Here is a 25604-nt window from a genome sequence, read left to right on the forward strand (position 1 = left end):
TTGTTTTGATTTACTACATAAAATGGTCAAGCTGGGTCAATCAGGGCACGTCAGATACAGATGGAGGGGCTGTCATTTGTCATTATTTGCCTTAGTTCTTCTCTTATGTGCCCCCGACACTCAGCAGTCATGGGGTTTAGTTCTTGAAACAAAAGGCAATACATTAATTTAATAAACCAAATGAGTTCACAATGGCCACAATATTTAAAACAGTGCACATGCCAGACTGTTCATAACCAAAGCTGTCCCTCACGTAAATAAAGACAATGCTGAATATATTCTAGAACTCCTTGAAGTCATCCTATAACATGAGTAGTTCCGGAAAGGCTGCATTACCTCCAGGGCTCTATGACATCCTGCGGTGAGGATGATCCACATTCCCAAAATTTGCTCTCGTATGAAACTAAAAAGGTGCCTACGGCAGTTGTATCCCACCGTGCTAATCAGAAGGGAAGCTACATGTGTGTATGGGTTGTATTTCAAAGCCAAACTTTGCTCTCGACCAATGAAAGCTGAAGAATTAAAAAAACATCAGTAGGATAACCAAGGCAAAAACTAGAAAACTAGTGTGTATATGTGTGTGTATATATCTACTATATAATTGTCTAAGGGTCACTTCCGTCTTTCTGTCTGTCCTTCTGTCACGGTTATTCGTTCGCTGATTGGTCTCGGCAGCTGCCTAGATATAACTTTTCTTTTTTCATTTATTTACAGCAACATTGCACTTTCCCTGAATTCTGAGAGGCAAATACATAGTTTTCCTGTGACTTTGGGAGAGCCGAGAGCCGCACATCGGAAGGCTGTGAAAGCTGGGAGACAAGCCCTATGGGTGCAGTAAAAACAGCAATTTCCTGCTGTTACTTCTTAAACCAGAAAAGGAAAGAAAAGTATATAACTATAAAAGCATGGAATAAAAAGGGACATCTAAGGAACCTGAGCGTACTGGTGAACTTTTCATTTCAGGTGGAAATGTTATTAACCTCATCTTGGGTTCACTTGACTAAACGTTCAGATTTTCGGCAAGCTGACAAATGCAGAAGGAATGGATTTGTAATGAATCGATGGTAATTCTCACAAATGACACTTTCTATATTGGCACATAATCTTGTGAAGTTATCACATCTACTTCACTGCATATGTTATAATTCATTCCTTCCCTTCATAAATTGTGAGAAATAGATTATAACAGAAATATATGATATTTTGGGGGGATATATAGATAAATAATATTCTGGAATGATAAAATAAAAGCTGTCCAGGGAAAATAAATACTACTTGTATCCTTATGTCTCTGAATGTATTATATTCCAGATAGAGACGGGGTCTTTCTTCTAGGCTAACAGTCTGCCATGTCCTCCCACATTGCAGAAATCTGCACAGCCTTCTGTGCCACATGTGGAACAGCAGTGCCCTCTAGTGTAGAAAGTATGCACATCCAATCAGCAAAGTTACAAAGCAGTCACATTGTGAAACGGCCAACGGAGCGTAGAAACTGCTGACACTTTTACCAGGGATATAATAATAATAGGACAAACACATGATAATCATATACAATTCTCAGTTCTAGAGAAGAGGGTCTCAATAATGCAGTGATAGAAGAGGTCAACACCATTCTCCCAGTGCCCACCGCTCTTTGATAAGTTACATGATCCTAAAGAAAGTTGCTTGTTTTTTTCTCAGTTTGGATGATGTTACAATAAAAACAGAGACATATTCATTTCTGCACAGCAGCTCGCTGAGAAGGTCTGTGTAGGCTCCGGTAGTGATTCTTGCCCCATTTAGAAGTCACAGCCTAGAACAGGTAACTGGAAGAGCCCGCCATCACAGAGACAACTGATGAACCACACTTCTAGCATCTGCTCCCTGCAGCCAGCGAGAGGTTACAGCAGTCCTGTCATTTCCGAGTGGAGCAGATATCACTTACAGAACCTCTGAAGCGGCCTACGTGTTATCAATGGTGCTGCTAGTAGGCGAGTACACTTCTGTATTTTTTTTTTTTAATGATCTATGTCTACATTTATTCTGCATTGGACAACCCCTTTAAGTTTTTTTTAAAGGTAATCTGTCAGAAGGTTTTTGCTGTGTAATCTTAAGATAGCAGGAGATAGATGCTGAAACACAGAATTCAGGGATATGTCACTTGTTAAAGGGAACCTGTCACCTCAAAAAATCATATATAAGGCCATGGGCATCAGGGGCTTATCTACCGCATTCTGTAATGCTGTAGATTAGCCCCCAATGTATCCTGAAAGATGAGAAATAAAGGTTACATTATACTCACCCAGGGGTGGTCCCGGTCCGTTTCAGGTCTGATGGGCGTCGCGGTCTAGGGCCTCCCATCTCCATACGATGACGTCCTCTTCTTGTCTTCCTGCCGCGGCACCGGCACACTTTGTCTGCCCTGTAGAGGGCAAAGTACTGCAGTGCGCAGGTGCTGGGCCTCTCTAACCTTTCCCAGCGCCTGCGCACTGCAGTACTCTGCCCTCAACAGGAAAGACAAAGTACGCCTGCGCCGAAGCCGCGGCATGAAGACTAAAGGACGTGATCGTATAAAGATGGGAGGCGCCGAACCCAGACCGCGACACCCATCGGACCGAACAGCAGCGGGACCGCCCCTGGGTGAGTCAGGTTACATCGGGGGCTTATCTACAGCATTACAGAATACTGTAGATAAGCCCCTGATGCCGGTGGCCTTATCTCATATACGATTTTTGGGGTGACAGATTCCCTTTACAGTGGGTGCTGTTGCTTACTAACTGTGAAGGATTTATCACTAAGAGATTAACATTGCCGGTTACATTAGTCCAGCAACGCCCCCTCCTGTGATAAGCAGCTCACTGTGTATGGACTTTGTACACAGAGCCTGGTGTGGGCGGAGTTAGCTTCCTCAGCTCTGATTCATTCTAAATCTAAAAGCTCTGATTGTGTCAGAACAGCTGCACCCAGTAATCTAAATGATAGTTGGAATTATGGTCTCTTCTCCTACATTAATCTGCTCTCAAATGAGGTAGACAAATCATGCTGACAGATTGCCTTTAAGAAGAAACACCAGAAAACTTATCAATACCAGTTCCTTTGGAACACTAAGATTGGGAACTAGTACGCAAATTTCTGGGACTTCTAGTGTTAAATAGTTTGGATGGAGTGGCAGTCAAGCAGGCATACATAACATCTACGGGACCGATGAAGGTAGTGTAGGACGACGCTCACCTATTTCCGCCAGCTTTATAGAATGGAGCAAGTGTCCATCATTACTTGACACTCATCTCAATCTCCTCCTCGCTGTGTACAGTAAAAAGAAACAGGAGCACTGCCGCCTAGTCCTAACGATTAGTGAGAATCCCAGGGATCAGACTTTAATGACCTATTCTGTGCTTATTGGGGGAATACCTGAGTAAATATAATTGACTACCAACGTACAATCCGACTTCACCATTGGTCTTTTCTCTTGCAAATTTAAATTAATATGATTTACCCATGAAGATGAACTTCAGCTTATATTATCTTCCCATGGTTACATTTTCAGCCACTTCAATTAGATATGAAACAAGTTAGCGGAGACCATGCTGGTCAATACAAGATGTTATGTCCTCCTACTGTAGAAATTGTGGGGTTTCCAGCAGCTAGACGGTCACTGCTGAACGTTGGCTCCGTGGTTAGCACTGCAGCCTTGCAGCCCTGGGGTCCTGGGCTAAAATCCCACCTCAGGGTTCTCCGGTTTCCTCCCACATTCCAAAGACATACTGATAGGGAATTTAGATTGTGAGCCCCATCGGGGACAGCGATGATAATGTGTGCAAACTGTAAAGCGCTACGGAATATGTTAGCGCTATATAATTATTATCATATTGAAATGAATGTCAGCAGGATTTCACACCACAGACTATTTATACACCCATGTAGCTCTTTCAAAGACAAGTCCAGGAAAAGCTTTATACGGCCAGTCCATGCCAATGAAGATGAAGAGCAATTTGAAGATCTGAAGCCTGTGTCACTCCAGCTCTATTCCTTGCCCAGCGCTGTCTCCTCCTGCTTGAATGTCAGTCTCTACGCTATTCTTGTCTTGAACCTGCACATATAAGTAGTTCGGGATGTGAAATCCTGCTGACAAATTCCCTTTAAGGATTTCTCAAGAAACAAAATAATAACTGTGAAAGTGTTAGTTGGAAAGCACTCGTTCAGCATAATAAAGTTTCAACAACGGTTAAGGTTTATTCATCATGTCACACCCCTCTGGGTTATTTTCTAAAAGTCAGAATAATTAGGGATTTTGGGAACACAATGTTCCACCATTCCATAAATCCCAAAGTAAGAGTTCAAAATCAACTGCATAATCTGCAGTGACTAACAATGACACAGAACTGCACTGCAATCTTTAACTTCATTTCACAACACTATGGTCCAGTACCAGAAGGAAACTAATCTCACGCGTGGCTTTGGGATACGGTTTCATTTCTGCATTAAAAATGCAGGCAATGGCCACAAATTGCAGTGGAAATTAAGCAACTTTTGGTGCATTTTTTGAAGCATTTATGTGGTGTTTTTTAACACTTTTTTTTTGTTCAAAACCATTTTTATCACAATGGGGGAATACTGCACCAAAACAGTTGAAAAACTTGACATGCTGCATTTATAAAAAAAAAAACATGCCATCAGTAAAAAAGAAACAAGTAAAATAATATACTATGTGAAGGAGATTTTAGATATTGCATTCATTTTATTAAAGGTACCGTCACACTAGACGATATCGCTAGCGTTCCGTGACGTTGCAGCGTCCTCGCTAGCGATATCGTCCAGTGTGACAGGCAGCAGCGATCAGGCCCCTGCTGTGCTGTCGCTGGTCGGGGAAGAAAGTCCAGAACTTTATTTCGTCGCTGGACTCCCCGCAGACATCGCTGAATCGGCGTGTGTGACACCGATTCAGCGATGTCTTCACTGGTAACCAGGGTAAACATCGGGTAACTAAGCGCAGGGCCGCGCTTAGTAACCCGATGTTTACCCTGGTTACCATCCTAAAGGTAAAAAAAACAAACACTACATACTTACCTACAGCCGTCTGTCCTCCAGCGCTGTGCTCTGCTCTCCTCCTGTACTGGCTGTGAGCGTCGGTCAGCCGGAAAGCAGAGCTGTGACGTCACCGCTCTGCTTTCCGGCCGCTGTGCTCACACAGACAGTACAGGAGGAGAGCAGAGCACAGCGCTGGAAGACAGACGGCTGTAGGTAAGTATGTAGTGTTTGTTTTTTTTACTTTTAGGATGGTAACCAGGGTAAACATCGGGTTACTAAGCGCGGCCCTGCGCTTAGTTACCCGATGTTTACCCTGGTTACCGGCATCGTTGGTCGCTGGAGAGCTGTCTGTGTGACAGCTCTCCAGCGACCAAACAGCGACGCTGCAGCGATCCGGATCGTTGTCGGTATCGCTGCAGCGTCGCTAAGTGTGACAGTAGCTTAACACTGTAAAACACTGCATCTGATTCCCTTAAAGGAGGCAATGCATAGATTCAGGAATTCAAGAGCAACATAGTCACATCATTAAAGGGAACCTGTCACCCCCAAAATCGATGGTGAGGTAAGCCCACCGGCATCAGGGGCTTATCTACAGCATTCTGTAATGCTGTACATAAGCCCCAGATGTAACCTGAAAGAGGAGAAAAAGACGTTAGATTATACTCACCCAGGGGCGGTCCCGCTGCGGTCTGGTCAAACGGGTGTCTCAGGTCCGCTGCGGCGCCTCCCATCTTCATTCCATGACGTCCTCTTCTGGTCTTCACGCCGCGGCTCCGGCGCAGGTGTACTTTGTCTGCCTTGATGAGGTCAGAGGAAATTACTGCAGTGCGCAGGCGCCGGAAAGGTAAGAGAGGCCCTGCCGGAGCCGCGGCATGAAGTCCAGAAGAGGACGTCATCTGATGAAGATGGGAGGTGCTGGAGCGGACCTGAGACACCCATCGGCGCAGGACCGCCCCTGGGTGAGTATAATCTAACGTCTTTTTCTCCTCTTTCAGGTAACATCGGGGGGCTTTTCAACAGCATTACAGAATGCTGTAGATAAGCCCCTGATGACAGTGAGCTTACCTCACCATCGATTTTGGGGGTGACAGGTTGCCTTTAAAGACAACATCATTAATAAATGGAGGCGTTAAGACAGTCACTAGACAAGTTCACAGAGAGATTTGCCAATGAAAGTGACGTCTAAAATGAAGTCAGAATTATAGTGTATGTGCCATGTGTCACATTTGTTAATGGTTTACAAATTGCTAGACAGGTTGAGAATGTGTCTAGAAAAATGTGTCCATTAGTGAACAGCAAACGTGCTTGGATACGGTGTTATCTGAGCATGCTCGGGAGCTGAGTGACTTTGGCGTGCTCGAAAAGCATGTTGGAGTCCATAGGCTGAATGTCTTGCACCTGTTCGGCAGCCACAACACATGCAGGTATTGCCTAACAAACATGGACTCCAACATACTTTTCGAGCACGCCAAAGTCACTTGGCAGCCGAGCATGCTTGTATAACACCTTATCTGAAGACGTTTGCTCATCACTTGTGTCCATCTAACTGCACGGCACCCAGCAATGGTGTCAGCCCCACTCCCTTCCGCCATCAGCACTAAGCCAGGGAGATGGCAGCTGTAAAGGAAGGTAGATGCAGGAATGGGGCCAGGAGAGTTGTTAACAGAAAGAAACAATGGTCTAGCAAGACAAGGGCATCCTGAAGTCGGAGCAGGTACTGGGTGACACAGCAATTGGCGATTCGTTTTCTGCTGTCAAACCACAATATACATGACAGGAAAAAGTAATTGCGGTAACAATACCATTTGTATTATTTTTATCTAGGCTCGGAATAATAAGGTTAATAGCTAGAGGCAGGCAATTCTGAGGACCCATGAATGTGAATCCAAAAGTGCTTGTTGAACATCGCATTTCAAGACCATTGACCATGTGGGCTCATCCCTATTTGTAGCAAGAAATACAGTTCTATATAATAATTTAAAAAAAAAAGAATATGGGGTATTCTCCAAACGATTCTTCAGGACATTATTAATGAGCGCCGTGTTCAGGATTTACCGTGCTCTTGAATATAATATATAGTATTTAGCCATAGAGCGCCAAGGTCTATTGTTCATTAGTCTTACCTTCAGGGTTCAGTTCTAATGTCACAGGCAGCAAAAAGGAGAAAGGAAAATCACAAAAAGGTAAGAAATGTTTAAGAAAAGAACAGCTGAGTAAACTTTAGGGCACTTTAGCTGGAACATAGCACATAACATTGGAAAATGGTTAATCCAATAAAGATTAGCTACTAAATGGAAATGATGAGGTAAAGAGGCTAGGAATAACCCCGAGCCTTTCACATACAGCGCAATCTCCTCAATGCTGACGTGGCCCTCTAGCCATGGAGACCCATCCAAGCCTGGATTACACAAAGCATTTATCAACAGGCGGAAGGAAGCGGAATAAAGTCAGGATATTGTTAGCAGCGAGTATATTATTATTATTTCTATAGCGGGAATACTCCATGTGTACACTGGATCATACAACACTGGATTAGTGTCCTCTGGCTCTGAGGCAGCACAAAGTCACTTTCTTTCTTCATTTTATCGATTGCTCAAATTCAGCTTTTTAACAACCAAACATCTAATCCCACACAGAAATCAAATGGGTCTTTTCTGGTTCTGTCCCTTTCTTCTGGTTCTCTATGTGTTTGCCTTACATGACTTCTGCCTTCTTTATTCTTCTGTACATATAGTGTGAAATAATTAGCATTACAATTATATCACCTTGTCGCAGTCGCCTTCATTATTAGGCTTTAGAATTCTCCTTGAGATCTTGTGGACCACCATAGACACTATAGTGCCGTACATTATGGACTTCCAAACTATTAGGCCAAGTTCCCACATGCAAAAATGCCTTTTTTTGGCTATGTTTTTCAGCAGGTATCTGCACCAAAATATGCAATAGCAATTTACTCAGATTATTGCTGCTTTTTCTGTTTTTTTTTTACACATTTTTGGTGACGATTTGAAGCATTTTTTTAGTGGAGAAACGCTGGAATTCTGCATATAAAAACACAACTTTCCTTTTTTTATAGATATATACGGTATGTGCTTTCAGGCTCCCCATAGAAGCCTACAAGGAAAAAATACAACAAAAAATGATCAGTTCAATTGGATCTTAATCAGGGAGTAGTCATGAGTTTTCATGAAATCACTGGTAAACACAGCAGATTTTCTGCATAAAAAATGGCAGTAGGAAAGAAGACACAGGTACGTGGTAACATGGCCGCATAGTGGAGGAGCATGCCCAGCAATCATTTCTCAAAGACATTTTCACTAGCCGACTCCTAGTATTGTCTGAAGCGCCGTAGAATACAATGCCATTGTAAAGAGGTGGAAATTGGGGAGACAGTCTGTGCTACGGCCGAGCTCAAAAACACTCATAAAAATGAATTAGAACAACAATTATTGCTCACGCTCCCGTGTTATCAATTTCTTGTAATAACTAGATGCTTACTGCAACCACAAACTCCACTTTGTCTAATGGGTAATGGCAATGAATCGTTTAAACATACAGTATAATTCTTAGGGAGTTTTTACAGGGGCAGGAAAACTGAGCCAACTGATGGTACCGAAAGTTTTTTACATGTGGCTTTCATCATGAATGTGCCAAATCTGTGGGACAAGCAATTCTTAATACCTGTCTACACAACGGATCTGTTCGTGACAATAAACTTTGTATCTGCGTAAAAGAGGTAACCAGACAACAAAAGATCAATTACTCGATTGTCGGCACCGGCCTTGTTTACATGGCCAATAATCAGGACTTTGATGATCATTTGTTGATGTCAAAGGGGATTTATTCACCATTGCTATCCACAAAAAAAAATTACGTTTTTCAGAAATCGTAAATGATTATTCACTGTGACAAATACCCAGGTGGAACTTCCCTCTGAACACTTTTTAACTATGACTCTCCATTATACGGAGTGAATTTATTCTGCTGAATATTTATACTCTGGTGTTCAAGGTCATTACTTCGTAAATATACAAAAGCTTAAAGTAATGCTCCCCAGTGTGGTGATAAATGTAACATAATGCCCTTCAATTACCATCCAATGCATTGAAGAGCTAGCATATGCCAAAGCAGAATGCCCCTGGTTATTATACCACTAATGTCGCAATCATTCTAGATCTCAAAGGTTGTTTTCGCCCTTCAGCATTCCAGAAGTCAGAAAATGTAACTTTAATGTTGATGCAGCTATAATAGATGTTGCTTCTTGCTTTCTTTTTGTGCAAGTTGGGAGTACATAGATGTGTTAACACACTGCACTGGAGGCTCCATCATAGAGGGGTCTGTCAGGTGCGGATTGTATCAGTGGTATGACCGGGTTAGGCTAAGTTCACATGTCCCATAATCATCCTTTTGAACTGATCCAGCAGCAAATTGTTGACAAAAAATTTGTGCAGACACAACTTTTTTGTCCGCCTGAAAAAAAAATTATTTCAACTGGATCCATTTTTTTTTTTAACATTGAAGTCTATGGAAAACAGATCCGATAAACAGCCTCCTTTTTTCTACCATTTGAAAAGGATCTGTTTTCAGCTTACTGAAGGTGGAAAAATAAATATTTAGTACATTCCGCTGGACATGTGAGCGTTCAAGCAATCATTTATTTGAAATATGTGATCTAAAGGAGGTTGTCAGCTCAGACAACAGAAGTTTCTGTGATCTGAAATCACATTGATTGTTACAAGTTCTCCAGGTGGGACAATAGAATATGCTATCACAGATAATGATGATCATTGTTTAGTATCTAAATATGAAGGGTTGAACCGCACCCTGAAAAAATGTCCAAGTCTATTAAGGCAAAGAGGCGCACGTTATAACCAGGGAGTCCATCCCAGAATACATTCCATCATAATAAGTCAAATGACAGCGCCTCAAACAATGGTGAAAAACAAGCTTGAAAAAGGTCTTCGAAGCAAAATGTCGCCACAGGAGGCAGAATAAAATGTAAGACTTGCTTGTCACCATTGCTTGTGGCGCTGTCATTTGAATTATTATGATTGTTCAGTATCTGTCACTGTGCTCCACGAGAAGCTGGCTGCTATAACGAGTGGTGACGTCAATAAGGTTATCACAATTCACAGCAGCTGAACCGCGGTAACCTTACTCACCGCTCACAGCATGAGAACTTACTGCCGGTTCTCACACTGTGTAGTAGGTTCTCACGCTGCAAGCGGTGACGTCATTAAGAATACCACAATTCAGAGCGGCTGTGAGAACCGGCAGTGACTGCAGCTCCAGTCTGTGTGTTTCTTTCTTTTGAATACAGGGTTAGTAATGGATGTGTCTTGACAGACTCCTCTCCATTACTAACCCCTGGGCTTGATGTCAGCGGATATTACACAGCTGAGATCAGCCCCCAAATCATATCCCGATTGCCAATGCACCAGGGCAATCGGGAAGAGCCTAGCTAAATGCCAGAATTGGCGCATCTAATGGATGTGCCATTTCTGGGGTGAAGTTGAGGGTTGGTGTTATTAGACTGGGAAGGGACCAATATCCATGGACCTTCCCAGCCTATTAAAAGGAACCTGTCACCCCAAAATTGAAGATGAGCTAAGCCCACCAGCATCAGGGACTTATGTACAGCATTCTGGAATGCTGTAGATAAGCCCCAGATATATCCTGAAAGATGAGAAAAAGAGGTTAGATTATTCTAACCCAGGGGTGGTCCCGCTGCGGTCCGATCCGATGGGTGTCACGGTCTGGTCCGGGGCCTCCCATCTTCATAGGATGATGTCCTCTTCTTGTCTTCAACGCTGAAGCTCCGGAGCAGGCGTAGTTTGTCTGCCCTGTTGAGGGCAGAGCAAAGTACTGCAGTGCGCAGGCGCCGGGAAAGGTCAGAGAGGCCTGGCATCTGCGCACTGCAGTACTTTGCTCTGCCCTCGACAGGGCAGACAAAGTACACCTGCGTCGGAGCCGCAGGGTGAATATAAGAAGAGGACGTCATCGTAAGAAGAGACCCCAGACCGGACCGCGACACCCATCGGATTGGACCACCCACCCAGATGAGTATAATCTAACCTCTTTTTCTCATCTTTCAGGATACATCGGGGGCTTATCTACAGCATTACAGAATGATGCTGGTGTGCTTAGCTTCGATTCTTCGATTTTGGGGGTGACAGGTTCCCTTTAACATCAACCAGCATTTGTCTGCTTAGTCTTTCCTGGTTATTAAAAATAGGGGGGGGGGGATCCACTTCATTTTTTTAGGATCCACACTTTTTAATAACCAGTAAAGGCTAAACATACAGCTGTGAGCTAATATTAATAGACTGGGAAGCATCATGGATATTAACCCCTCCCCAGCATAATTAGACCAACTCACAACTGTCTGCTTTCCTTTGGCTGGTTATTAAAAATAGGTAAAAACCCACACAATTTTTAACATTTTTTTATTTCTATATTACAAGAACCGAAAACTATACAAGCACTACACTAATTATATATTCTCATTAACATATTTCAATTTATTCTATTCTGACTGTTCGAGCTGTGGGTTTACTATACTTGGCTGATAAAATGTCGGGTTTCCTTTGAGATGTATGGGCAAAAATCAGACAACACATGCATGTTGTGTGCTGTGCAATTTTTTTCTCTCACCCATTGACTTGCATTGGCACGTGCATTCCAATTCTCGCAGACAATAGCAACATGCTGTGATTTTTTTTCTGACTCATTTACTAAGATTGGTCAACGTGCAATACAATGTTTTTTCCAATTGCACTTGTCCAATTTATACGCCAGTGTGAGCGAGCCCTCTATGCAAAGGCTTTTGGACTCAATAGTCATATGACATGGAAATAATATGTATGACATGTGTAATCAAGTCACATTGTATTTCTAGTCTAATGGAAGACATATATTTCAATGATAAGAAAGATCAAGTTATTAACCTCACAATGCTTTTACACCATAAATATAAACAGCTTATGCGCAGCAAGAAACTCCTGTGCTGAGAGATCAGCACAAAGTACATAACCAAACACTGCAGAACACATGCTTCTGGACACTAGTGCTTGAGCATCTTCTATGCTTCAATGGTACTAAGGTTAAGGATTAAGTCATCCAGAAATACAAATCTCTTATTGTGCCAGTATACACTGCTTTGTAGCCTTACACTCTTCATACTGAGGATATTCTACTAATATATAATAAATTTTTCGGAATTTTAGCACATCACAAAAATTAAAACAAACTGGTTGGAAATAAGGTTCTGCCTTCATTTTTTTGTTTAAATACATACTCACACAGCTTTTGTACGCGTTGTGCATTTGTTTGACTGAACAAACAAGATAATTATTGTCATATGCTTTAAAGGGGCTTACCCACTGAAACAAGTGATGGCATATCGCTAAGGTGGGCTTACTAATACATTTTATTCACAATATCAATTTACAGACATATTCAACAGTTCTGCCCTATATTCGGTTTCAGAAGCAAATATATACAAGTGATTCTCACTAAATTAGAAAATCATCAGAAAGTTAACATAGTAACATAGTAACATAGTTAGTAAGGCCGAAAAAAGACATTTGTCCATCCAGTTCAGCCTATATTCCATCATAATAAATCCCCAGATCTACGTCCTTCTACAGAACCTAATAATTGTATGATACAATATTGTTCTGCTCCAGGAAGACATCCAGGCCTCTCTTGAACCCCTCGACTGAGTTCGCCATCACCACCTCCTCAGGCAAGCAATTCCAGATTCTCACTGCCCTAACAGTAAAGAATCCTCTTCTATGTTGGTGGAAAAACCTTCTCTCCTCCAGACGCAAAGAATGCCCCCTTGTGCCCGTCACCTTCCTTGGTATAAACAGATCCTCAGCGAGATATTTGTATTGTCCCCTTATATACTTATACATGGTTATTAGATCGCCCCTCAGTCGTCTTTTTTCTAGACTAAATAATCCTAATTTCGCTAATCTATCTGGGTATTGTAGTTCTCCCATCCCCTTTATTAATTTTGTTGCCCTCTCTCTAGTTCCATTATATCCTTCCTGAGCACCGGTGCCCAAAACTGGACACAGTACTCCATGTGCGGTCTAACTAGGGATTTGTACAGAGGCAGTATAATGCTCTCATCATGTGTATCCAGACCTCTTTTAATGCACCCCATGATCCTGTTTGCCTTGGCAGCTGCTGCCTGGCACTGGCTGCTCCAGGTAAGTTTATCATTAACTAGGATCCCCAAGTCCTTCTCCCTGTCAGATTTACCCAGTGGTTTCCCATTCAGTGTGTAATGGTGATATTGATTCCTTCTTCCCATGTGTATAACCTTACATTTATCATTGTTAAACCTCATCTGCCACCTTTCAGCCCAAGTTTCCAACTTATCCAGATCCATCTGTAGCAGAATACTATCTTCTCTTGTATTAACTGCTTTACATAGTTTTGTATCATCTGCAAATATCGATATTTTACTGTGTAAACCTTCTACCAGATCATTAATGAATATGTTGAAGAGAACAGGTCCCAATACTGACCCCTGCGGTACCCCACTGGTCACAGCGACCCAGTTAGAGACTATACCATTTATAACCACCCTCTGCTTTCTATCACTAAGCCAGTTACTAACCCATTTACACACATTTTCCCCCAGACCAAGCATTCTCATTTTGTGTACCAACCTCTTGTGCGGCACGGTATCAAACGCTTTGGAAAAATCGAGATATACCACGTCCAATGATTCACCGTGGTCCAGCCTATAGCTTACCTCTTCATAAAAACTGATTAGATTGGTTTGACAGGAGCGATTTCTCATGTCAAACCTTATGATGTTTGTACATCATAAGTGTACAAACAAAAAAAGGAGGTCTAAGTTTGTTAAAAAACTAAACTAAGACCAGTAGGCTAACCTTAAAAAGATTTTCAATATTAAAAATAATAATATTGAAAAAAAATAATAATGTTGGATTTAATGCCGATACAGGCCATGTAGGAATAAAGAAAAATGTCACCTATACACATCACAAATTCCTGCTGCATAAAAATATGTTACAACTAGTGATTATCTACCACACCACATGTTGAATTCAACACTGATGTGTCCTTCCTTACATTTCTCTTGGTTCAACATACCTGAAATGTGTGGTGTAAGATTATCATCTTTCCAAGAACAACATTATATGCCTTTTTTATGTTTCTGTGTGGCCATCCAGTGGTTGTTATGTGGACTGCAACTGCACCCTTTCAACAATTTTGCTAGCATGTTGCACGATGGTATAAAGTATGTTTCATGAGAAATTAGAGTCATGTGTACATCACAAAGACAAAGTCCAGCAGAGTACAGCAGAACTGCAAAGTTCAGCTGAGGATGGCTGAAGTACAATGTCCAGCTGAGGACAGGAGAAAAGCAAAGTCCAGCTGAGGATGGAACTACAAAATCCAGCTGAGGACCACAGAAGTACAAAGTCCACCTGAGGACCACAGAAGTACAAAGTCCACCTGAGGACCACAGAAGTAGAAAACCCACCTGAGGACCACAGAAGAACAAAGTCCAGTTGAGGACAGCAGAAAAACAAAATCCAACTGAGAACCACAGAAGTACAAAGTCCAGCTGAGGACTGCAGAAATACAAAATCCAGCCGAGAACCACAGAAGTACAAACTCCAGCTGAAAACCACAGAAGTACAAAGTCCACCTGAGGACCACAGAAGTACAAAACCCACTTGAGGACCACAGAAGAACAAAGTCCAGTTGAGGACAGCAGAAAAACAAAATCCAACTGAGAACCACAGAAGTACAAAGTCCAGCTGAGGACTGCAGAAGTACAAAATCCAGCCGAGAACCACAGAAGTACAAACTCCAGCTGAGAACCACAGAAGTACAAAGTCCAGCCTAGGACCGCAAAAGTACAAAGTTCAGCTGAGGGCCACAGAAGTACAAAGTCCAGCTGAGGACAGCAGAACTAGAAAGTCCAGATGAGAACTGCAGAAGTAAAAAATCCAGCCGAGAACCACAGAAGTACAAGGTCCAGCTGAGAACCACAGAAGTACAAAGTTCAGCTGAAAACCACAGAAGTACAAAGTCCAGCTGACAACCACAGAAGTACTAAGTCCAATTGAGAACCACAGAGGTACAAAATCCAGTTGAGAGCCACAGAAGTACTAAGTCCAACTGAGAACCTCAGAAGTACAAAGACCAGCTGAAAACAGCAGAACTAGAAAGTCCAGCTGAGGACAGCAGAAGTATAAAATAAAGCCGAGAACTACAGAAATACAAAGTCCAGCTGAGAACAACAGAAGTACAAATTCCAACTGAGAACCACAGAGGTACAAAATCCAGTTGTGAGCCACAGAAGTACTAAAGTCCAACTGAGAACCTCAGAAGTACGAAGTCCAGCTGAGGAAAGCAGAACTGAAAAGTCCAGCTGAGAACCAAAGAAGTATAAAATCCAGCCCAGAACCACAGAAGTACAAAGTCCAGCTGAGGACAGCAGAAGTAGAAAGTTCAGCCGAGGACCACAGTAGTACAAAGTCTTTTGAGGAACACTGAAGTGCAAAGTCCAGCAGAAACCCACTGTCACTGGAGCAGCAAATATTAAAAAAAAAAAAAAATCTGGGAACTGACTCCACCACAGATGCTTAGTGCAGTTAAACTTAACAGGAGAGCAGCAAGGCAAGCAGAGCCTTTTGACTTCTTAAGATAGAGTAAAGGCTTGCAAGGTCACCTATCCATATCTGTTGAATAGGACAAACAAACAGTAATTAGTGAATAGTTGAGGATTTTGATGTGCGCAGAGTACATACTATCCATTTACTGTAAATACTGGGCCAAGGAGCAAATTTTTGAAAGGGCTGTGATTTTAACATCCAGACGGGAAGAACTGGCCTGGGCAAAAAACTGTGTGGTGGAGGTCCTCTATGTCCACAAAGTGGTGAAAAGCCGCGAAGGGTGCCCACCATGTAATCTATCATTGTTACTGGTGCAAAAACCCAGCTACTTCCTTAATTGTCCCAAGAGACCAGCATTTCTCATGTGATAAGATTGGTACCGTGCTGGACTTGCGATGGCAAAAATTAATAGCTGTAAAGAGATAATACTAATCTGTTGAGGAAACAAGTCGTACTTAGCTTTCTTGGAGAAATCTGAAAAAATAAAGGCCAAAAATTTCAGAACGAATTTCCAGAATTCATTCTGATAATCAGTGACGGTTCTGTCTCTTTACGCACTTCATACATGTAACTACGAGATTGTTATGTCAAAAGATCATTTTGACTATTGTCTCCCTTTAAAATTAACAAATTAATACTAGTGTCATCTTTACTATACAGCGGGAGATCTGTCAAGTTTCTGCTGCCCTATTTGAGTAGCAACAGATACCCTGATTCCATGCCAGTGTCAGATAGGACAGCATAAACTTCATGGCAGACTGTCATCAATAATATTCAAAAGCTAGTCCCTATTGTTCCACTGTGAGGATAGTCACCTGTAGGAGTGCTGTATGAGACAACCGCGCTGCCTTCAAGGTCCGCCGGGGAACCGTTTTCTTTCAGGTACACTGAAGTGCTTATGGATTTAGGCATTCCTGGATCTGAAAAAAAAAACAAGGAAAATAAACTGTAAGAGGCAGATAGATAAACATAAGACTAAAAATCTTAATAGTGGAAGAATTTTTTACATGATCTTCAGCAATAAAACATTACTAATATCACTGTAACCACTTAACTTACTCATCTCAAAATCATTTTTACATTATCTGGACTCACAATAAACATTCTTCAATATATAGCTTTAGCTTTAGGATCAAACATGCACCAATATCAGTCACAAAGTCAGAGATATCGAGGAAACATGTAACAATCAATTCTTAAATGGAAATTTGGCAAAAAAAAAAAAGATTTAAACAAAAAGACTATGACATGCTAAGCAAGAATTGTATTTAGTTTTACCACTTACCGATAGAATGAAAAATGAATTGATCCTGAGTAAGGGCTAGAAATGGTGGGACACTGATGGACAGCACTGTCTTCTGCACATGTAGTCTGGTCCGTATTAAGAACTAAGAAGATAACAATCACAGAAAATAAATGATAAAGTTTGGGATAAAATACAATAAGCAGTTAGGTTTAACACAATTTTTTTTGTTAGAACACACACTAGTTATTCATGGCTCTTCACTGAACAATAAATAAGGACATGCAAGAAGTTAACATTTGAGAGGAGATTCCATTATATTGTAATATGTGACACATGAATATGTAATATTCAGTGTAACATGACCCCCTACCATGCAGAAAAAGATAATTATGGGGCAGATATATTACAGGGTTAGCCACATCTACATACAGTGGCATGTAAATGTCTGGACACCCCTGGTCAAAATCACTGCTAGTGTGAACATTTTAAAAAATACGAAAAGAAAAATGGGCTGATGCAAAACTTTGGGTGACCTACATGGTTAGTACCTGGTAGAACCACCCCCTTTTGCAAGTATCACAGCTTGTAAACGTTTTTTGTACCCAGCCAAGATTCTTTCAATTCTTGTTTGAAGGATTTTCATCCATTCTTCCTTGAAAAATTCTTCCAGTTCTGTGAGATTCCTGGATCGTCTTGTATGCACTGCTATTTTGAGCTCTGGCCACAGATTTTCAATGATCTTCAGATCAGGGGACTGTAAGGGTCATTGTAAAACCTTCAGCTTGAGCCATGTGAGGTAGTCCATTGTGGATTTTGACGCGTCTTTAGCATAATAATCCATTTCTGAAAGCCATCCTCTTTTCAACTTCAGCTTTTTTTACCAATGGTGTTATATTTGCATCAAGAATTTGTTGACATTTCACTTAATCCATTCTTCCTTCTACCTGTGAAATGTTCCCCATGCCACTGGCTACAACACAACCCCAAAGCATGATTGATCCAATACCATTTTTAATGGTTGGTGAGATGCTCTTTTCCTGAAATTCTGTGCCCTTTTTTCTCCATACATTAGATGTTGTTTTGCATACTTCTGACTGAATTTTATGGTGAGGATGCAGGAGAGAATTTCTTATGATGACTTACATGAAGGCCATATTTGTGCAGGTGTCTGAACAGTAAAAAAAAATGTACCACAACTACAGAATCAGCTAAATCTTTGTGAAGTTATTTTGCAGTAAAACAGGGGTTCTGATTTGCCTCTCTAGCAATCCAACGAGCAACTCTCACTGAAATGTAGCTTTGTCTTCCAGACCTTATTTTTACCTCCACTGTTCCTGATAACTGCAATTTCTTAATTACATTTTGAACTGAAGAAAGGTAAACTTGAAAACACTTTGCTATCTCCGTATAGTTCTTATAGCCTTCTCCTGCTTCATGGGCCTCCACCATTTTTATTTTCAGAGGCTAGGCTGCTGTGTTTTGGCACAAGATCAGAGGAGGCTGGGCTTTTATAAAGCTGGGAAATTTGCATCACCTGGCCTTTCCTAATGATGATGGTGAAGAAGCCATAACCGTAATAAGCTAATTAAAGTCTGAAACCGTGGTCAAAGTTATCTGAGCACACATCTCCAAGGGTGCCCACCGGAAATGGTTTTCACTTCACAGGTGTGCCCTGTCAGGTTTAATAAGTGGGATTTCTTGCCTTATTAATGGGGTTGGGACCATCAGTTGTGTTCAGCAGGAGTCTGATGGATACACAGCTATTAGTCCTACTGAATAGACTGCTAGAATTTGTATTATAGCAAGAAAAAAGCAGCTAAGTAAAGAAAAATGAGTGGCCATCATTACTTTAAGATATGAAAGTCAGTCAGTCCGAAAAATTGGGAAAACTTTGAAAGTGTCCGGAAGTGCAGTTGCAAAAACCATCAAGCGCTACAAAGAAACTGGCTCACATGAGGACTGCCCCAGGAAATGAAGACCAAGAGTCACCTCTGCTTCTGAAGATAAGTTTATCCGATTTACCAGCCTCAGAAATCGCAGGTTAACAGCAGCTCAGATTAGAGACCAGGTCAATGCCGCACAGAGTTCCAGCAGCAGACACATTTCTACAACAACTGTTAAGAGGAGACTTTGTGCAGCAGGCCTTCATGATAAAATAGCTGCTAGGAAACCACTACTAAGGACAGGCAACAAGCAGAAGAGACTTGTTTGGGCTAAAGAACACAAGGAATGGACATTAGACCAGTAGAAATCTGTGCTTTGGTCTGATGAGTCCAAATTTGAGATCTTTGGATCCAACCACCGTGTCTTTGTGCGACCCAGAAAAGGTGAACGGATAGACTCTACATGCCTGGTTCCCACCGTGAAGCATGTAGGAGGAGGTGTCATGGTGTGGGATGCTTTGCTGGTGACACTGTTGGGGATTTATTCAAAATTGAAGGCATACAGAACCAGCATGGCTACCACAGCATCTTGAAGCGGCCTGCTACTCCATCTGGTTTGCGTTTAGTTCGACCATCATTTATTTATTAACAGGAAAATGACCCCAAACACACCTCCAGGCTGTGTAAGGGCTATTTGACCAAGAAGGAGAGTGATAGGGTGAAACGCCAGATGACCTGGCCTCCAAAGTCACCAGACCTGAACCCAATTGAGATGGTTTGGGGTGAGCTGGACCGCAGAGTGAAGGCAAAAGGGCCAACAAGTGCTAAGCATCTCTGGGAACTCCTTCAAGATTGTTGGAAGACCATTTCCGGTGAATACCTCTTGAAGCTCATCAATGCCAAGAGTGTGCAAAGCAGTCATCAAAGCAAAAGGTGGCTACTTTGAAGAACCTAGAATATTTTCAGTTGTTTCACACTTTTTTGTTAAGTATATAATTCCACATGTGTTAATTCATAGTTTTGATGCCTTCAGTGTGAATTTCCATTTTTGACACTCATGAAAATACAGAAAAATCTTTAAATGAGAAGGTGTGTCCAAACGTTTGGTCTGTACTGTGTATATATATATATATATATATATATATATATATATATATATAAATATATATATATATAGGCTAATTAAAATCATATGATGTGATTTCCTGCTTTTTATTTTTAGATTCTGTCTCTCACAGTTGAAGTGTACGTACGAGAAAAATTACAGACCTCTCCATTTTTTTGCAGGTGGGAAAACCTGTGATATCGGCAGTGTATCAAATACTTTTTTTCCCCACCGTAGATAGCGCTTGAAAAATCAAGAACTCTTGCAATTTGCTGTCAATTAAAATTTTCTATTGTCTTTACGATATTAACACTTTTTTTTTTGCTTCCAGCTTGTGTCCAGGAGACTGGCCATTACCGCTGTCCTTCAGGGGCCAAACAAGCACAGTGTTAAAGGGAACCTGTCACCCCCCCCAGGCGTTAGAAACTAAAAGAGCCACCTTGTGCAGCAGTAATGCTGCATTCTGACAAGGTGGCTCTTTTAGTTATTGGTGCTGTAAATGCTGAAATAATGCGTTTAGTAATTTCTCCAAAATACTTGCCGTCACTCAACTGTTTTCTCGGTGCCGGGCGCCGCCTCCTCAGCGCTGTTTTCAAATCATCTGGCGCCTGCGCTGTTTAGTACTGGCTGGAGCAGGCGCAGTGAGCGCTGCCAATCTGACCTCATATGCAGTCTCATAGACTGTGCCTGTGCGGCCGCCCTGCTTGTCAGTTCCAGGCCCGCAGTGTCTTATGATTTATTCACATTGCGGGGCTGGGATTCAGAAGCAGGGCGGCCGCACAGGCGCAGTCTGCGAGACTGCATATGAGGTCCGACGGGCAGCGCTCACTGCGCCTGCCCCAGGCAGGACAAAAGAGCGCAGGCGCCGGATGATTTGAAAACAGAACTGAGGAGGCGGCGCCCGGCGCCGAGAAGACAGTTGAGTGACGGCTGTGTGGCGTGTGCAGCAGGGGGGGAAAGACCTGCCTCCAGGACTGAAGGCAGGTATTTTGGAGAAATTACAAAACGCATTATTTCGGCATTTACAGGACCAATAATTAAAAGAGCCACCTTGTCAGAATTCAGCACTACTGCTGCACAAGGTGGCTCTTTTAGTTTCAAACGCCTGGGGGGGAGGGGGTGATAGGTTCCATTTAACAAGTTTTTTCTACTGAGATGCACTAAAGCTGGCAAGGATTGCTGGAGCTACATTTTCAATGTTACAAAGGCAAAGGTGCCTCATATAGCAGTATCAAGAGTGCACAGTTCAGGCCAGGGGGAATCGATGCCGCTGGCCCAGACTGTAACTCAAGTAGGTAATAGAACGCTCAACTAGATGCAGTAAAATTACCACAGTAACCCAGACTATTTAATGCATTTAGTGAATTTTTAGACCTTTTTGCATCATTTTATGCCACCTCACCTTATGGTTGACATATTTTGGATCAATTTTTGCTCAAAAATGTTAACAATGTGGGGCATTTTAAGCCATACTCCCTTACTCTTTCTGCTAAGCTACTTGTCATATGATTAGTTATGCAGTTTCTTGTCATGTCCCAAATTGACTTAAAGTACAGTCTGTCTCTAAGATGAGTAACATTTTTGTGTTTCGGGGTGGACTGTGGGCAGGTCTTTCCTTGTTTTCTCTGGCCTAGAGCAGGAAGATAAGACTCTGCCTACAGTCCTGCCCTTGAAGCACGAGCATCTCATTAACTGAAAACCTCTAACACTGATTGCACAAGAACCACAAGACGGATTTCTTCACCCCAGGTATCATTTTAATCAGTATAACAGCGGCGACATAATGATGTCTGTAGTTTACTTAGCAAAATCCTGCTGACAGGTTCGCTTTAAAGGGGTTTTCCCACAAACAAAGTTTATTTTAAAGTTGATTTTAATCAATACATCTTGGAATAATAATAATCTTCGCAACTGGATGTGTTTAAATGAAATGTTCCTGTGCTGTGATAATCTTATAAATGTCCCCCTGCTGTGTACAGTGTAATGGCGGTGTCTGACCATACAGGGACATAGTCTCATCATACCACATCTCCTGGGCGGGGGGGGGGGGGGGAGGGAGTGGGAGCAAAAAAAAAAAGAGTATACAGACAATATAGAAGGGGATTACCGCTGATACTTTTTGTGAGGTAAAGCTTTTCCCTGCTTGATTTACCCTTCGTCAGGCTGCATAATTTTACGTTAACAGGCTGCAGAGGTACAATTGTACCTTCATATATACCTCCACTGTGATATTTGGCCAATATATTCTGGACCAAAACTGCAGAGATGTCACAAAATTTCAGCCCTCTACGGCTTTTCGAAAAAAAAGTTATTGCAATTTTAAAAAACGGAATATTTACAATTGTACCTAGTCAGCCGGACGAAGGTTAAAAAAGTTTTGCCTCAAAGAAAAAGTTAGTTGACATCGCATGGTGTAATGTCTGTATACTCTTTTGCTGCCTCCCCTGCCCAGGAGATGTGATATGATCAGACCATGTCCCTGTACAGTCAGACACGGCCATTACACAATACACAGCAGGGGCACATTTATAAGATTATCTCAGCACAGGGACATTTAATTTAAACACATCAAATTGTGGAAATTATTATTACTATTTTTCCAAGATCTATTAATTAAACACAAACTTTGTTCGTGGGAAAGCCCTTTTAACTCAGCAGTTATCGGGATAATAACTGAGAGAAAACAGTGAGCAAAGCACTGCTCAGATCAATGCCAATTTGCTCATATAGCTGCGGCAAAGAATTTCAGCAACTAAAGTGTTGTCAGGCGCTATTGTGCTCTATGGAGTCTTTTTTTTCTGGCACTTGGTGGATGTCAGACATATATTCCACCAAGGTGATCTATCGTTAACAAGTTGTAAAAGCGTGGCGTTCACCTTTGAATTTGGGACTGGCAACATTCTTTTAAATGAATTCCTTTTTGGAAAATCTGAGGTGGTGGTTCTTTACTACATGCACACCAGCACTACACACATACTGTATACAGTTAGATAACAATGTCGGCTTTATTACATATGGAAATCGGCCCTTTTCAGAAAGTTTATTGGATATTGTAGTGAACAAGTCTATAAAAAAAACCTTTCAGTGGCATATTCCTCCATTATAAAATATCTAAAAGGTATTGTGTATTTTCCTAGTGGACAAAGATATTGTAGACAAATATTTAATCATGACTTTCCAACAAAAACAGCCCTTGCTGCTACTATTTTCCACATATCCTTGCATAAAACACATATCGTCCCTGATCCCAATGTTCCATTTCTGAGAATTATCCATCAGAGTTGGTACAAACAAGTTACAAACTTTGCCTTATCTCCCAATGTCAAATAACATACTCAAAGTCTGAAGTGCACTCTTGGAAGACAGCCATGACTATAAAGCACCCAACCGCATGCAGAACACAACCCTTGTCTATCGCGTTACCTTTCCTCATTCTGTAAATGACAAGGAGTGTTTACACAGTCTTTATACATCTATCAGGGGCAGAGGTTTGGCAGGACATTTTGGCATACGTGCCCAAACGACAGCCTACAAACAGGAAATAGAAGAGTGAAGCGTATTTTATTTCCCGAGAGCCTGCAGGCACAATTGGAGGTACGCGGAATGATAGTGGAGGCGGCTATGTGAAACTGATGATTAGCAGTAGTGCATAGACGGACTCATAAACCGGCACAGGAAACAAGGGAGTGTAGGATTTCATTACGTTGTTATCAGTGGAATCGGTTCCCTTATAAAGCAGTTTTCTTAAATACTGGCATCTTCTAGAAAATAAACATCTTTGGCCTTTCCAGAGATTACAAAACATCTCCATTCACTCAGTCCAAACAGTCACCTCATATTCCCCATAACGTTCTAAATCCAGACATTTCTCGGCAATTTATTATGCATTACTTTCTTCAGTAATTCTCTCCATCACAAGCTCACGGCAATTTGCATGTTTTTTTATTTCAAATTTTATTTTATTAAAGTTCAAAGAGACTCTAATGCTAATAATACAAGGTAAGGGAACTGAGTGAGCTGTGAATTAAAATACTCACCTTAACTGTAACTGACGGGACAACTTCAGACTCCACAGCACTGTCCACAGCTTGCTGTTCAAAATAAACACAATTTTATAAAATAGCTTTTGTTACATATTTTACTTTACCATACGCAAACAAATAGGAAACTTTCATATTAAAACTAAAAAGAGCCATCATACTACATAGTAAAGGAAACCAAGGGGATGTTTTGATATTCACTGTAAAATCTCTGTTTATAGGTCTGACTCAACTACTGTAGGATGAGGTCAGAGACCTGTCATTTACCTGAAATATAAAATACTGAAGGGTCTGAGTTAACTGGACTGACTAACCTAGGAGGAGGTCAGAGATCTGTCATTTACCTGAAATATAAAATACTGAAGGGTCTGAGTTAACTGGACTGACTAACCTAGGATGAGTTCAGAGACCTGTCAATTACCTGAAATACAACCTACTGAAGGGTCTGAGTTAACTGGACTGACTAACCTAGGATGAGGTCAGAGACCTGTCATTTACCTGAAATACAACCTACTGAAGGGTCTGAGTTAACTGGACTAAATAACCTAGGAGGAGGTCAGAGACCTGTCATTTACCTGAAATATAAAATACTGAAGGGTCTGAGTTAACTGGACTGACTAACCTAGGATGAGTTCAAAGACCTGTCATTTACCAGAAATATAACATACTGAAGGGTCTGAGTTAACTGGACTGACTAACCGAGGATGAGTTCAGAGACCTGTAATTTACCTGAAATACAACCTACTGAACGGTCTGAGTTAACTGGACTAAATAACCTAGGATGAGGTCAGAGATCTGTCATTTACCTGAAATATAACATACTGAAGGGTCTGAGTTAACTGGACTGACTAACCTAGGATGAGGTCAGAGACCTGTCATTTACCAGAAATAAAACATACTGAAGGGTCTGAGTTAACTGGACTGACTAACCTAGGATGAGTTCAGAGACCTGTCATTTACCAGAAATATAACATACTGAAGGGTCTGAGTTAACTGGACTGACTAACCTAGGATGAGTTCAGAGACCTGTCATTTACCTGAAATATAACATACTGAAGGGTCAGAGTTAACTGGACTGACTAACCTAGAATGAGGTCAGGGACCTGTCATTTACCAGAAATATAACATACTGAAGGGTCTGAGTTAACTGGACTGACTAACCTAGGATGAGGTCAGAGACCTGTCATTTACCAGAAATATAACATACTGAAGGGTCTGAGTTAACTGGACTGACTAACCTAAGATGAGATCAGAGACCTGTCATTTACCTGAAATACAACCTACTGAAGGGTCTGAGTTAACTGGACTGACTAACCTAGGAGGAGGTCAGAGATCTGTCATTTACCTGAAATATAACATACTGAAGGGTCTGAGTTAACTGGACTGACTAACCTAGGATGAGTTCAAAGACCTGTCATTTACCAGAAATATAACATACTGAAGGGTCTGAGTTAACTGGACTGACTAACCTAGGATGAGTTCAGAGACCTGTCATTTACCTGAAATATAACATACTGAAGGGTCTGAGTTAACTGGACTGACTAACCTAGAATGAGGTAAGAGACCCGTCATTTACCAGAAATATAACATACTGAAGGGTCTGAGTTAACTGGACTGACTAACCTAGAATGAGGTCAGAGACCTGTCATTTAC

At 41.6% G+C, this 25604-nt stretch overlaps 1 protein-coding gene across 4 annotated transcripts in view; it reads right to left on the reverse strand.

Moving 5' to 3' along the window:
• The window catches only part of BBS9 (Bardet-Biedl syndrome 9), a 521564-nt gene that overhangs the window by 266353 nt on the left and 229607 nt on the right, over positions 1-25604 (reverse strand). The window contains exons 12-15 of one of the 4 annotated variants that reach the window (XM_069730269.1): positions 23949-24002; positions 16963-17065; positions 16493-16597; positions 7131-7145 (exon numbers count right to left, since the gene is read on the reverse strand). In XM_069730269.1, coding sequence (XP_069586370.1) covers positions 7131-7145; positions 16493-16597; positions 16963-17065; positions 23949-24002 — 277 coding nt within the window. The remainder of the gene's footprint in view (positions 1-7130; positions 7146-16492; positions 16598-16962; positions 17066-23948; positions 24003-25604) is intronic. The other 3 variants (XM_069730271.1, XM_069730270.1, XM_069730272.1) reach the window with 3 other exon arrangements.

Source organism: Ranitomeya imitator, chromosome 6 (assembly GCF_032444005.1).
Source record: "Ranitomeya imitator isolate aRanImi1 chromosome 6, aRanImi1.pri, whole genome shotgun sequence".
NCBI lineage: Eukaryota > Metazoa > Chordata > Amphibia > Anura > Dendrobatidae > Ranitomeya > Ranitomeya imitator.